Raw genomic sequence first — 14,443 nt, 5'->3', positions numbered from 1 at the left:
CTCGTGAAATTGTAACTTCTATCTTGTAAATTTACAACTTCTATTCCATTTTATTCCCGAAAATATAACACATTTTCCTGTAAATTTACAATTTACAGGATTTATCTTGTAAATGTACAACTTTTATTGATGTACATTTCTGACTTTTATTATTGTAAATTTACAATTGATTTTTTTCTTGTGAAATTCTAACTTCTATCTTGTAAATTTGCAACTTTTATTGATGTACATTTCTGACTTTTATTATTGTAAATTTGGAATTTATTTTTTTTCTCGTGAAATTGTAACTTCGATCTTGTACATTTGCAACTTTTATTGACGTAGATTTCTGACTTTTATGATTGGAAATTTACAATTATTTTTTTTCTTGTGAAATTCTAACTTCTATCTTGTAAATTTACAACTTTTATTGATGTACATTTCTGACTTTTATTATTGTAAATTCACAATTTATTCTTGTAAATGGAAAAAATCTCGTGAAATTGTCACCATGAATGCCGACATTGTACATGTTACTACATACTGTATACTGTATGTAGTAACATGAATGGTGACATTGTACATGTTATTACAAACTGTATACTGTACAATGTCACCATGAATGTTGACATTGTACATGTTACTACATACTGTATGTAGTAACATGACTGCTGACATTGTACATGTTACTACATACTGTATGTAGTAACATGACTGCTGACATTGTACATGTTACTACATACTGTATGTAGTAACATGACTGCTGACATTGTACATGTTACTACATACTGTATACTGTAAAATGTCACCATGAATGCTGACATTGTACATGTTACTACATACTGTATACTGTACTGTAACTCTGGGAAAAGCTGTTGATTTTGTTAATACTTGGGTTGTTTATATTGTTTGTTTTTCTATATTGTGTATTTTGTAGTAACATGTACAATGTCACCATGAATGCTGACATTGTACATGAATGGTGATATTGTACATGTTACTACATACTGTATACTGTATGTAGTAACATGAATGCTGACATGGTACATGTTACTACATACTGTATACTGTATGTAGTAACATGAATGCTGACATGGTACATGTTACTACATACTGTATACTGTATGTAGTAACATGAATGCTGACATTGTACATGTTACTACATACTGTATACTGTATGAAGTAACATGTACAATGTCACCATGAATGCTGACATTGTACATGTTACTACATACTGTATACTGCATGTAGTAACATGAATGCTGACATTGTACATGTTACTACATACTGTATACTGTCTGTAGTAACATGAATGGTGACATTGTACATGTTACTACATACTGTATACTGTATGTAGTAACATGAATGTTGCCATTGTACATGTTACTACATACTGTATACTGTATGTAGTAACATGAATGCTGACATTGTACATGTTACTACATACTGTATACTGTATGAAGTAACATGTACAATGTCACCATGAATGCTGACATTGTACATGTTACTACATACTGTATACTGCATGTAGTAACATGAATGCTGACATTGTACATGTTACTACATACTGTATACTGTATGTAGTAACATGAATGCTGACATTGTACATGTTACTACATACTGTATACTGTATGAAGTAACATGCACAATGTCACCATGAATGCTGACATTGTACATGTTACTACGTACTGTATACTGTATGCTCCCAGCTTGGGCAGAAGACCCTAAAGATTGCTGGAGGGCTTCCAATAACGGACTTTCTAGGTGGAATCGGTGCGTCCCATTACGTGCATTAGCTTCTTTTTAGCTCTTTTTATATCTTTAGAACACACCAAAGGATTGTGCACTTTTTCCAACCGAATGCTAACATCTCAGGAATAGCAACATTCATTCATTCATTTTCTACCGCTTTTCCTCACGAGGGTCGCGGGGGGTGCTGGAGCCTATCCCAGCTGTCTTCAGGCGAGAGGTGGGGTACACCCTGGTTGGTCGCCAGCCAATCACAGGGCACATATAGACAAACAACCATTCACACTCACATTCATACCTATGGACAATTTGGAGTGGCCAATTAACCTAGCATGTTTTTGGAATGTGGGAGGAAACCGGAGTACCCGGAGAAAACCCACGCATGCACGGGGAGAACATGCAAACTCCACACAGAGATGGCCGAGGGTGGAATTGAACCCTGGTCTCCTAGCTGTGAGGTCTGCGCGCTAACCACTAGACCGCCGTGCAGCCCGGAATAGCAACATTTGTGAGCATATTTAAAGGGGAAGACTTCATTTCAGCACATTTATGATCTGTTTAATGAATGAAAGTTGTTGTGATGATGATGATGATGATGACGGATGGATGTGTTATCCGGGATAATGGTCCGTCCACGAAAGGTCTGTCGGGTGGTTTTCCACTGTCCGCTTGCACCAGTCCACTTTTCCATCGCTGTTTAACGCTGTTCCTGACCTCGAGCTCACACGCGTATACACGACGTCTTTCCATCTCGAGCATCATCTGAGCCTGGGGAAGAGTCTGATGAAGAGGATCATGCTGATGAAGGTGAAGGAGACCAGGATGAGCATGAGCCACAGCAGCCAGTTGACAGACTTCTTGGCGTGCTGCTCCAGGCGCTCCGACTCCGTCTTCAGCTTCTCAAAGTTCAGATCCGCCTGACGCATGGAGTGGCTCAGCGTCTGCACGGAGAGAGGGAGGGAGGGAGGGGGACGCGAGGCGGTAAATAGAAGCTGTGTCTAAGTACACTATGGTATTTGCTCCCCCATCCAAATGACGACAATCAGGCATCCTAATGACCTGGCCACAAATCCAGTGGTGAAATTTCCTGGCTCCTAAATATTCCAGAGTCAACCGTCAGCTTTAATATAAGAAATGGAAGAGTTGGTTGGCCATGTCAACTGATGGAGTTGGGTCAGAGGACGCTGAGGCGCACAAAGAGGTCGCCGACTTCCTGCACAGTCAGTTCCTACAGAGCTCCAAACTTCACGTGGCCTTCAGATTAGCCCAAGTACAAGGTACAAGGAGAGCTTCATGGAGTGGGTTTCCATGGCCGAGCAGCTGCATCCAAGCCATACATCACCAAGGCGATGCAGTGGTGTAAGAGACGCCTTCTCTGGAGTGATGAATCCCGCCTTCCCATCTGGCAATCTGATGGACGAGTCAGGGTTTGGAGGTTTTCCAGGAGAACGGTACATTTGGGACTGCATTGTGCCGAGTGTGAAATTTGGTGGAGGAGGAATTATGGTGTGGGGTTGCTCTTCAGGAATTGGGCTTGGCCCCTTAGTTCTAATGAAAGGAACTTTGAATGCTCCAGGATACCAAAACATTTTGGACAATTCCATGCTCCCAACCTTGTGGGAACAGTTTGTAGCAGCCCCTTCCTCTTCCAACATGACTATGCACCAGTCCACAAAGCAAGATCCATAAAGACATGGATGAGAGTCTGGTGTGAATGAACTTGACTGGCCTGCACAGAGTCCTGACCTGAACCCCATAGAACACCTTTGGGATGAATTGGAGCGGAGACTTAGAGCCAGGCCTTCTCCACCAACATCAGTGTGTGACCTCACCCATGTGCTTTTGGAAGAACGGTCCAAAATTCCTATAAAAACTCCTCAACCTTGTGGTAGCCTTCCATGAAGAGTTAAAGCCTTAATAGCTGCAAAAGGTGGACCCACATCCTATTGAACCCTATGGGTTAGGAATGGGATGGCACCTAAGTTCATATGTGAGTCACGGCAGGTGAGCAAATATAAGAGCCCTCTAAGCATGAAATAGCACCCCTATAGTCACCTTTATACTCCTATTACTCAGAAAATAAGACATATCAGACACAGAAAACATATTTACAATCTTCTAAATACCTTTTTTTTACATTATTAGAGCCCTCTCAACATGACATAACACCCCTATAGTCACCTTTACACGCCTATTAATCACTATAGTAAACATAAGAGAAAATAAGAAACCGAGAACACAGAAAACCTTTTTTAAATATGGTTTTGTAACATTATTAGAGCCCTCTAAACATGAAATAACACCCCTATAGTCACCTTTACACTCCTATTACTCAATATAGTAGTAGTCAATATTAATAAATAGAATATTTTTGTTTATGAACTTCTAAATACACGTTTTAACATTATTATTAGTAATGGTTCCTTGTTCTTTTTGTGTATTTCCTGTTCTGGACAGTACTTCCTGTGGTGCCTCCCGTCTCATTAGTGTAGCATTACTGACACCGAGTAAGTCGTGTGAAATACTACATATCATCGACATCTTTGAATGCATCTTATGTTTTTTGTTTTACTTTTAATTCTTCATTTAGACATTGAACATGCATATTATTAATATAATATCATAATATTGGACTAATAATCGAGCGTATTCAACACCAAAGATGATGTCTTCCTATTTTAAAAAGCTGTGATAGAGTGAAGCCGTTTGTCATGTCACTGCTGTATGCGGTAGTTAAGATGGAGACTTGAATTCTGCCTAGCAACACGTGGCAGGGAAAGACAAATCTGGGTTATTTTGTTTTGTAGATGGTTGAATTTGTTTTTTGTTTTTTTTTTTGGTGGGGTGGGGGGGTAAAGCTTTGCGGTAAATCATGGGTGGCGTGTGTGGCCATCTGTGCAAACATAAGTAAGAGAAGAAATAAGCTTATCATTCAAGCTACTTAGACTGTAGGAAAAACTACATTGTACTGTATTCGTCTTTGTGTCCACCCACATGCAATACTGGTCTCTACCGCCCTCTGGTGGAGACAAGCCGCTATTGCAGCAGAAGATGGTTTCCTAATGGACTAGTGTGGCTGTGATGTAAACAAGCACCTGGTTGTCCTGTTTGATGATACTCTGTGCCGCCAGCGTGTTGTTCTTTAGGTTCCTGGCCAGGTTGAGCATGTCCTCTGCGATCTTCTCCTGCAGGTTGTGCTGGTGCTGCAAGATGGCGTCCAGTTCGGCCGCTGACTGGCGCTCATCCAGCGGCAGACCTCTGGACGAGACCAAAGCAAAAGACGTGTACTGGAATAAAACCGTGGTAGGTTATTCAGCTGAGGTGTGTTTTTACCTTCTGTGGCGTAAATCTGTTTCTGTAGCAGCGAGGCGACAAGAGGATGGAAACACGTCAGAACTTTGGGAGAACTTTGAAAAGGTATGCTTTGATAAAGGAAGACATTAGAAATACTCTTACCTTTGCTTGCCAAGCCCTGCAATGACACAAAGATTTAACATGAATTCCGACAAAGGTACACCTTTTTATTGCAAATGTACTCACCGGCCACTTCATTAGATACACCTGCTCAAACAACAGCCGATACAGGTAATGTAGCAACGACCATAATCATTCATGTTGCCTTACGTTTGACTATTTTTCTACACGAGTTGTCTTCACAATAAAAAAAGATTATTACTACTATGTATTATCTTTTATATATATATAAAAGAAAATGGCACAATAGTTATCCGGAATTATGACGTTGCAGCCGTAAACCTGGTCACATTAAAAGTAGCTCCGATAAACAACAATTTAAAAACCACTCCCAATGAGGCCACATTACCCGTACTGTGCAGGTTAGCAAATCAAGTGCACCTTTTCTCTCCGGTCTGTGACGTTAACAGCCTGCCTTAACTTCCGTGAGCTTGCATGTAAACAAACATTCACTTTAAGAGGAAGGACGTTGTACAACGTGCTGCGGCATTTGAAAAGTGCAAAAGGTTTGCCAGAGACCTCCGTGGCAGCTCACTGGCTGCTCGGAGCATGTGCCCCAAAAGAGTGCACCTTGCTGGGCCACAGCAGGTGGCTACTCCCCTCTATACTCTGGTTCTCCTGAGAGTAGTGATGTGCTAGTAGTCCAACAGGTTAAGTTGGACAAATCCAAATCTGTGCAAGGTGTGCACACACTACAGGTAGTGCTATGTTTTTTTCGGCTTTTTCCTTAAATAAAATAAATAAATAATAAATAAATAAATTAATTAAATTAATTAATTAAAAAAGTAGATATATTTTTAAAAATCGGTTATTGGTCTTAAGAAGCAGTTGCCGGTGTCTGGAAAAAAAAAAAAAAAAAAAGATATCGTGCTTTGGCGACTCCATAATCAGGAAAAAGCCGTATGTATCTTGTGTTTTTACCGTGCCGAGCAGCTCGTTCCTCATCTCCCCGGTACATCGGGCCTTGGTCTGCATGTGGACGGTTTTCGTGGCGGGCATCCTCTCGTTGGCTATGGTTGGCGTTCGCCCGGGAGCCAGGAATTGGTTGGCGAGGGCCTTTTCTGTCGCTGATGACTGAAGAAGAGCAACACAAAAACAAATGTAGGTACGGTAGATCCCCACAAATACACCAACCCTCACCACTTCACACTTCCTATTTTGGCAGCATCACTATCATGGTTTTTCAATACATATTAATGCTGTTTGTGCTTGGATATTAGTCAAAACATTAAGCAAAATCTACTTTTTTCCAGCCTAAATGAAGCATTTTCACGGATAGGAATGCCTAAATGCAAATGTAAGGCATTCAATAATGGCTTGTAGCATTCTACACTGGTCACTAGGTGTCAGTATTGGTGACAAGACCGCAGGAAGTACTGTACAGAGCATGGAGTTAAATAGCCACAACAATAAGGAATGTATGATTTATTTTCTCTTATTATGTCTTCTATGTTGGGTAATAGTGTGTAATGATGACTATAGGGGTGTTAGCTATGTCTAGAGGGCTCTAAAAATGCTAAAAAGTGTATTTAGAAGGTTGGCAATTTTCTATGCTCCAACAAAGGAAATTTTCAATTTATAAATAATAGTCCTCCTTGGTGGAAATTCACTCATCGCCACAGGGTGTGGAACCAACCAATCACCAACAACGAGGCATCACTGAATGGACACACTTGTTCCTACATTATGCCATGTACATATATATTTACATACACCCGCATCGTGTTGTATGATGTATATTTTATCATCATGTATTTACCATTTATCAGCGACTCAGGGTGAATTTATGAGAAAAAGCAAGTGTTTCCACAAATAAAATCTGTGACTATGACGACAAGACAAGCAATGGTGGTCAAAATGTGCCACTGACCAGCTTCTCTGCCTCCAAAAGGCCTTTGAGAAAGTCCACCTTTCTTGTGTATTCTGTCAGCACTTCCGGTGTGGGTTTGCTGGAGTAAACACAAACAGGTGTTGACAAAACGACATTCATTATATAAAAATACAGGGTGTTATTTGAGGGGAGGGAAGTTATGAGCAAGGACTCTAAATGGATAGGACTGTCACCTGGGCATCCACTTCCATTGTATGCCCGGCACAGGTTTGGCCGCCATGATGGTGAGCCAATAGGGTTCTAAATAAAGAGGACGGTAGACTAGTCTCACAAAAGTGTACATTGTGTGGCACTCCCACACAACATAGCTTAAAGGTTCGGTAGGTGATTTGTTGAACTCATGACAACTTGGTGATGAATGAGTTAGGCTATCGTATAATGTTTTAACGATGCAATTACAGAAATAAATGTTGCATTGTGTAAATGCTTCCAGTTAATTATCCATATAAGTATTATTATTTCACAGTATGAATGTATTGGTATGTCATGTCATGCATTGGTAAACTTTAAGGAAGAAATTCAAATAAAGACGGAAAGTGTCTTTCATACTGCTGCTTGACTAGTTTTTTATTATCTTTATTACATGTAAGTCATATTTCTGCAGTATAATCGATTTGTACACATTTATATACTCGTATATTTTTATTCCATCAAAGTGTAATAAGCACTGGGCATAACATTTTTGAGAAACTCAGGTCAGAGGTGGTGAACGGTTAGTGTACCTAGCCCCGCCCACCTCTCTTGCTTACCATCATGGCGGACTTTCTGCTCCATGGCGTACGTACTACACGTTCCCATTCACTTGCGACTGAACAAACAATGCTGTCCATTTAAAGTCCTTGGTAATGAGTGTTTACTGCAAACATTTGAGGGCGCCAAAGTGTATGTAAATATGGATACGTTCAAATTACCTTATGCTTTTCCTCAGAGCCACCAACATCTCTTCCAAGGCACCAACATACTAGAGAAAAGACAGCTATTACTTTCACGAAAGGCTACCACAACCTAGCAATAGGTTAGAATAGGTTATATTCCTAATTGTATCGTTTAATAATTGTGATAGTTAATAGTATTAATAGTTTTAGTAGAATCTACAATGCTACTGAGGTGGTTATTCTGGCAACAATATCTATTTACGTACATTTTACATGAGCTCACAAAATAACATTTATTGTGCAATAAAACCACAAATCAAGCTGAAAAAACCCCGTGACAGCTTCAGTGACGACGTGGCTAACCGACCGACGGCTAACAACGCTCATGCTAATATTGGCTGACGACAATTGACCCAAACAAATAAATTAATTTTTATATTAATCTCTTGTTGTGTTATTTTACCTTCTCCAGTCTCCATTCCGCCTCACTGCGTTTATCCGAGGCTATAGATTCACAACGAGACAATAACCTAACAAAATTGATCTCCAATCTGGACGCCATATTCAAACAGGACGGGGCGTCGCGGTATTATGACGTCACAGGAAGCCGGTTCTATAGACGTGGATAGGATTTAATAAAAACAAGCACGTTTGCGATGTTACATTACAACGAGTGATATCGTTAAACTTGATTTTAAAAATCTATATTTTAGAAGAAGTGTACTGCACGACTCAAGGTTTATAACTTGAGTATTTTTGCAGTTAGAACATGGCAAACGTTTACGACTTTTTAAATACAGCTTTTAAACATTATTAGAGCCCCTTGCAGTTGAAATAACACCCAAATAGTCACTTTTACACTCCTAATTATTCTTTGTTTACGACACACTACTCAGGCTACGGAAACACTGCAGGGACATAAAAGACGACCCGCGCTAGCATAACAAGCTGCCGAGTTAGCCTCTTCAATCGACTTTTTCTAAACATAAGAACGCATTTATATACGAATATAAACATAACGAATACTAATAACCGATGTGCTGTTCACTACGGCCTTAAATGTAACATATTTAGCCATTTTACAAAATAACATATTAGAGAGGCCCCTGCGTTCTTTGATTTTTCAGTATGCTTAGCCGGGTAAAGTTTGGATGTTATCTCAGCTCATTTCATCCAATTCCACGACTGTTTATAAATCATTGAACGTTTACAAATCCACAATGTCGTTTAAATGTATGAAATAGCTGATGCACAGAGCACTATTTCAGGAGTCAATTGTGACATGCATCAACGGTGACACAGGCTGTACTCACCTGACAGACTGAATATTTGTTTATCTTTTTTTGCAGTGACACTGAATGATGTCCCAAGCATGCCGTTCTGTATTAATACTTTTAATAAGCATTCCTTGATGTCATTCAGTCCCAAACATACACTCTCTCTTCCACACGACGCATCCCGGTCCAGAAGATGCAATCCTACATCAGTCAAGAGAGGAACATTAGTATTAAAACCATGTTGGCAGCAGAACATTCATGGTGGGACCGTTGGGAAGCCGATGCTCGTTCTTGGAAAAAGTCCGGTCAAAAGACACTGTGGCGTGTTATAAAGGGAAAAAGTGGCGTGTGCTGCTCGCATTTCCCGTTGCTACGCGAGGACAATGAATTCCTATTTTGGTGTGGTTTGTTGTCCGGCAGGTCACAGTACAATCCACCTGTACGAGAAGCCCCAACATCAACACATGCATCATCCAAATGAGCGTCAAACATCATAACAACAATACAAAAAAGGAGTTGTCTATGAATTAAGGCACAAGCTAGTATTTCTGTGAGCATGTCGGCTTCACTTTTTCCATTCGGAGAACTAAGAAGTGAAAAAAAAGTGCGACTGGAAGCTTAAATTAGCATAAATTGGGGCAAACACTCTGCTGATCCACCAATAGGGGGCGACATGACACACAAACGCTCTCTTGACTGAACTGTAACCTCAATATCTTTAAAAAAAAAAAGTAGAAAAGGTGCTTGGCAACATGTCGTCCGTTCCTTGATGAGTTAATTGAAACGTCCACCTTCTCAGACGTCATCGTCCATGTAAGGAATGTCCGGGTCGGAAAAGCGTCTGTTGTCCTCCGCCGTCTCCTTTGCCCAGCACGGAGGACACGGCGCGGCCGTGGAGATGGAGGAGGACGAGGAGGAGGCAGAAGGAGGACAGGAGGAGAAATGCGCCAAGAGCTCGCACTCGGACCCGTCGATGTAGAGCGACTGGGTGCTGTCTTTACGCCGCCCGGGGTGATCCCGCCTCCTCACCAGGAAGTGAAAAGCTCGCTTTCCGGGAGGCGTGGAAGGCCGAGCCGGACCAGAGTTGTGGATCCCCGGGGGCAGTTTAACCGTGTCCGGGATGATGGGGTTGCGGCGCTGTGGCGGGCGCCTGCAGGAGGAGATGCTGGAGCGATCAGAGATGGAAGAGGAGGAGGAGATAGCAGGGGCGTCTTGAAGACAGGCACGTCCGCCAGGGAGCGTCGGTCTCTGCGCCAGACTGGAGATTTGGGGCGGGTAAGCGGACTTGGATCGCCTCTGCTGAGGGCCAACTCCACCTGGAAGAGGAGCAAGGTGGATGAAAATGTTTTCCAGCGAGCCTGAAAGACAATCGTCATGGTGAGGAGCGGCAAGAGGAGGTCATGCTATCATGTTTCATGCCATTTTTGCATGCATGCAGGATTATTTGATGACATTTCAACCATGCAACACCACCACCTCATCACGCTAGACATACTAGAGATCATGCACCATGTCAGTAGATAGAATCCATTATCAATTCAAGATGAAGAAAGCACGTCTACAGTAGACTAAAGCAGAGAAGGAAAACAATGCTATTGTACTTCCTGATTCGTATTCTTTTGCATGTTTGTCACTCTTCAATGATTCAGATAAAACAAATGTATATAGTAGTCAATGACATCACAACATGCCGTTTTGAAATGAAAACTTAAATTGAAGAGCTTGCAACCAAAAGGCGCTAAATCCCATTTTCACTAAGTTGCATGTTTTTCATGAGTTTAATAGACCTCTGTCATGTGTATCCAAATCACATATTTTGGTCTTGAAATCATTTTAAAAAATATGAAAAAAAGTGATATGAAATTTATGCTTTCAACCAAAAGGCGCTATTTCCATTTCAGATTTCAACCAAAAGGAGCTAAATCCAGGGGTGGGCAAACTTTTTGACTCGCGGGCCGCTTTGAGTTAACAAAATTGTCCCGGGGGGGCCAGAATATATATTTAATACACACTATTTTACGCTTATAATTCTGACAGTCCGCATTGAATTATTAGTCTAATTTTATCTGTAAAAGTGTCGTACTATCAGCTGTCACTATCAGACCACAGCAAATTACGAAATTGAATTTTACAGTTTTGTTTTTTTCTGAATCATACATCCGACTTGACTTATGTTGCCAGCTGTTGTATGTTAAAATTTGAAATAATTAGAAGCAGTTGATGTTTGCAAAATAATCACTAATAAATACAATAAATCACTATATTGACAGTTACTATGGTACCCATTATGTCATTGTATGGTCATATCACCTCGTACTTCGGTACGTGACAAAAAAAACCTTACACCATATTAGGAAAGCAGGAAGTGATCAAATTATTATGTCATTGTAGAGTCACATCACTTCTGTACGAGGTACATTATAAAAAAACAACAAAAAAAACCTTAAACTGTATTATGGAAAGCAGGAAGTGAACAAATGTAACAGTTACTGATTGTAAAAGTACCAGATGGAGGGGTAGGATTTAATAAGATTTGCTTCTTCCTACTCCTTTTGGACATGTGGAACTGGGAACTGATTATGTGATGCATTCAATTGTAATCTGATGCATGTTCAAATGAAATTAAACTATTACCATTACTATAGAAAGCAACTGGCGGGCCGGATTCAACCGCTTAGTGGGCCGCATGTGGCCCCCGGGCCGTAGTTTGCCCACCCCTGAGCTAAATCCCTTTCTTTTATTCTTTATTCTGATTGGCCCAAGTTTCCCATCTATTGATAATCTGACCAATCAGAGAGAAGAATACAATTGGCACTGCACATACAGAAAGCCAGTATCAGTGCGCATCCTGTTTTGTTTGTGTACATTAAGTACACGTATGATAGTTACAGTATGTTATGCAATTCAGGAGAACACAAATTGTGTTTTTACAGTATTCTGTAACATGGAAGTTTTTTTTACGCCATAAAAGGCATGTCTCTACCTTGACACCTCCAACTTTCATGAGAAACATTATTTTACTTGTACTAAAAAACATACAATATAAAGAGTTTGGAATGAGATGATTTTTGTCACTGTCACCTTCATGGTGCAGTCAAATATGAGCACTGCTTTTAATAACATTTTTATTCATTTAATTCATAATAATTATTTTGTATTGTATGTTGAGAATTGCTTCTGTGTTGTAATTATTTTATTAGCATAGCACATTAAAGCACCTTACATTCTTTTACAACAATGCCATTGAAGAAGTTAAAGGTGACTTCAAATTTATTTCAGCCAAAAGGCGCTAAATCCGTCATTTCAGCCAAAAGGCGCTAAATCCGAAAAAAAATTAAAAAAAATATATAAAATACATGGTGTGTGCAGGATTTATATTGATAGCTCTTTCATTTACAATATACACTTGATGACCAAATAGATTGATATGTGCGTAGTTAAAAATCATTGATTTTCTCGAAATCAGGCAAAATGGATTTAGCGCCTTTTGGTTGCAAGCTCTTCAATTTATAAGAAAGACAAAAATGCAAAGCTACATGGCCCTGTAAAAAAAGTGACCAACCATACTCCTGTATATCATCCATACTAGTGTAGATGATAGTATCCATAGTAGTATGTATCATCTATAATAGTGTAGATCACAGTATCAGGTGTGTCCACATGCATTTGACATGCGTACACACTAGAGTTGTTGGTGGTCCAACCTGCTTTGCTACAGAGCATACGGCACCGCTTCCATCACCATCACTGGTCCAGACCTGCACCACAAAAGACAGGGAGGGGCCCAGCCCCCCGACGGTGCAGCGGTCAGAATCCCCGCAGTCGCACGCGCGAAAGACAGAGAAACATAAAGAACGGACAAAACGAGACGCGGCTTTGCGACTGACCTTCAGGTTCCGAGTTATGGGCGGAGGAACGCTGCTGCTGCTCGTCCAGGAGGCTCTCGGAGCTCAGCGAGGCTTCGGAGTCCAGGTTTTCCTGGTCGGAACCAGGCTGCTCCATCTCCGGGAGCCGACAAGCCAGATCCTCTCTGGATAAACGGTTCCACGTGTTAGACAAAACGAGAAGAAACGGGAACGGAAAAGCATCAACGAGAGAAATTGATGGTTACTTCTCCTGCTTAATGGACTTGATGCGCTCCACCAGGTTCATCTCCGCCTCAGCGTCCGAGTCCAGGGGCTCGTTCTCAGGGACGGCTTTAAGGTCCGAGCTGACCTTTTCGTGGACCTGGGAAAGCAACATCAGAAACCCCATCAGTCCGTCCCCATCCGGGTCTTTTGGCTCCAGCGCAGCCTCGTGCAGTTCTCACTTTAACCACATTGTTCTTCAAACATCTCCATTCTTTAAATATCAGCGTGTCCAACCAACATGCGTGCGTGTCGGCCATGTTGGACGCTGAGCCAGCCCTTGGAGGACCGGCCGGGAGATGCTGTTAGTAAGGAAAAAAGCGGCGTACTTGATGGGTTCATGCATCACAGCGGCACAAACTCCATTCAATGAGAAGCTTCACCTTTACCACACGGGCTTACACCGCTTGGGGAACCCGCTCACATCCACGGCCACGCCCCTCCCACCGCCACGTCGACAACACGGACGCTTACTTGTCGTCTGGGCCACATGATTAAAAATCATCATGGGATTCGGGCCTACAGTCAAAGCTCGCTTTTCAAATGCCTCACTTTTCAGCGCTAACTCAGAAAATGCCAGACTTTGTTTCTCATAAATTGACCACTTAATTATTCCAATATTACCACTTTGTTTCTCATAAATTTATTTATTTAAATAAATGTATTTACTTCATTATTCTAATATTACCACTTTATTTCTCATAAATTTATTTATTTGAATAAATGTTTTTACTTTATTATTCTAATATTACCACTTTGTTTCTCATAAATTTATTCATTGAAATAATGTATTTATTTACTTTATTATTCTAATATTACCACTTTGTTTCTCATAAATTTATTTATTTAAATAAATGTATTTACTTTATTATTCTAATATTACCACTTTATTTCTCATAAATTTATTTATTTAAATAAATGTATTTACTTTATTATTCTAATATTACCACTTTGTTTCTCATAAATTTATTTATTGAAATAATGTATTTATTTACTTTATTATTCTAATATTACCACTTTATTACTCATAAATGTATTTATTTGAATAAATGTTTTTACTTTATTATTCTA

The 14,443-nt window shown here is 40.4% G+C and overlaps 2 protein-coding genes across 7 annotated transcripts in view; both read right to left on the bottom strand.

Moving 5' to 3' along the window:
• Positions 1-2,063: 2,063 nt before the first annotated feature.
• use1 (unconventional SNARE in the ER 1 homolog (S. cerevisiae)) lies at positions 2,064-8,619 on the bottom strand. The gene is made up of 8 exons (XM_058074381.1): positions 8,432-8,619; positions 8,005-8,054; positions 7,073-7,151; positions 6,124-6,276; positions 5,185-5,200; positions 5,062-5,083; positions 4,824-4,986; positions 2,064-2,669 (listed from the first exon to the last, which is right to left on the bottom strand). Exons 1-8 carry the CDS (start codon positions 8,528-8,530, stop codon positions 2,487-2,489), a joined length of 765 nt encoding a protein of 254 aa, XP_057930364.1. The 5' UTR covers positions 8,531-8,619; the 3' UTR covers positions 2,064-2,486.
• Positions 8,620-9,346: 727 nt separating this feature from the next.
• The window catches only part of LOC131130152 (unconventional myosin-IXb), a 115,145-nt gene continuing 110,048 nt past the window's right edge, over positions 9,347-14,443 (bottom strand). For 5 of the 6 annotated variants that reach the window (XM_058074374.1, XM_058074375.1, XM_058074377.1 and 2 more), the window contains 3 exons: positions 13,357-13,472; positions 13,133-13,275; positions 9,347-10,561 (listed from right to left, as the gene is read on the bottom strand). In XM_058074374.1, coding sequence (XP_057930357.1) covers positions 10,041-10,561; positions 13,133-13,275; positions 13,357-13,472 — 780 coding nt within the window. In that variant the 3' untranslated portion in view covers positions 9,347-10,040. Of the gene's footprint in view, positions 10,562-12,949; positions 13,004-13,132; positions 13,276-13,356; positions 13,473-14,443 lie in introns of all 6 variants that reach the window. The other variant, XM_058074379.1, reaches the window with a different exon arrangement.

The sequence above is a fragment of the Doryrhamphus excisus genome, chromosome 5 (genome assembly GCF_030265055.1).
Source record: "Doryrhamphus excisus isolate RoL2022-K1 chromosome 5, RoL_Dexc_1.0, whole genome shotgun sequence".
Classification (NCBI taxonomy): domain Eukaryota; kingdom Metazoa; phylum Chordata; class Actinopteri; order Syngnathiformes; family Syngnathidae; genus Doryrhamphus; species Doryrhamphus excisus.
The sequence above is the reverse complement of the archived record's forward strand: the minus strand, read 5'-3'. Positions and strand labels throughout refer to the sequence as shown.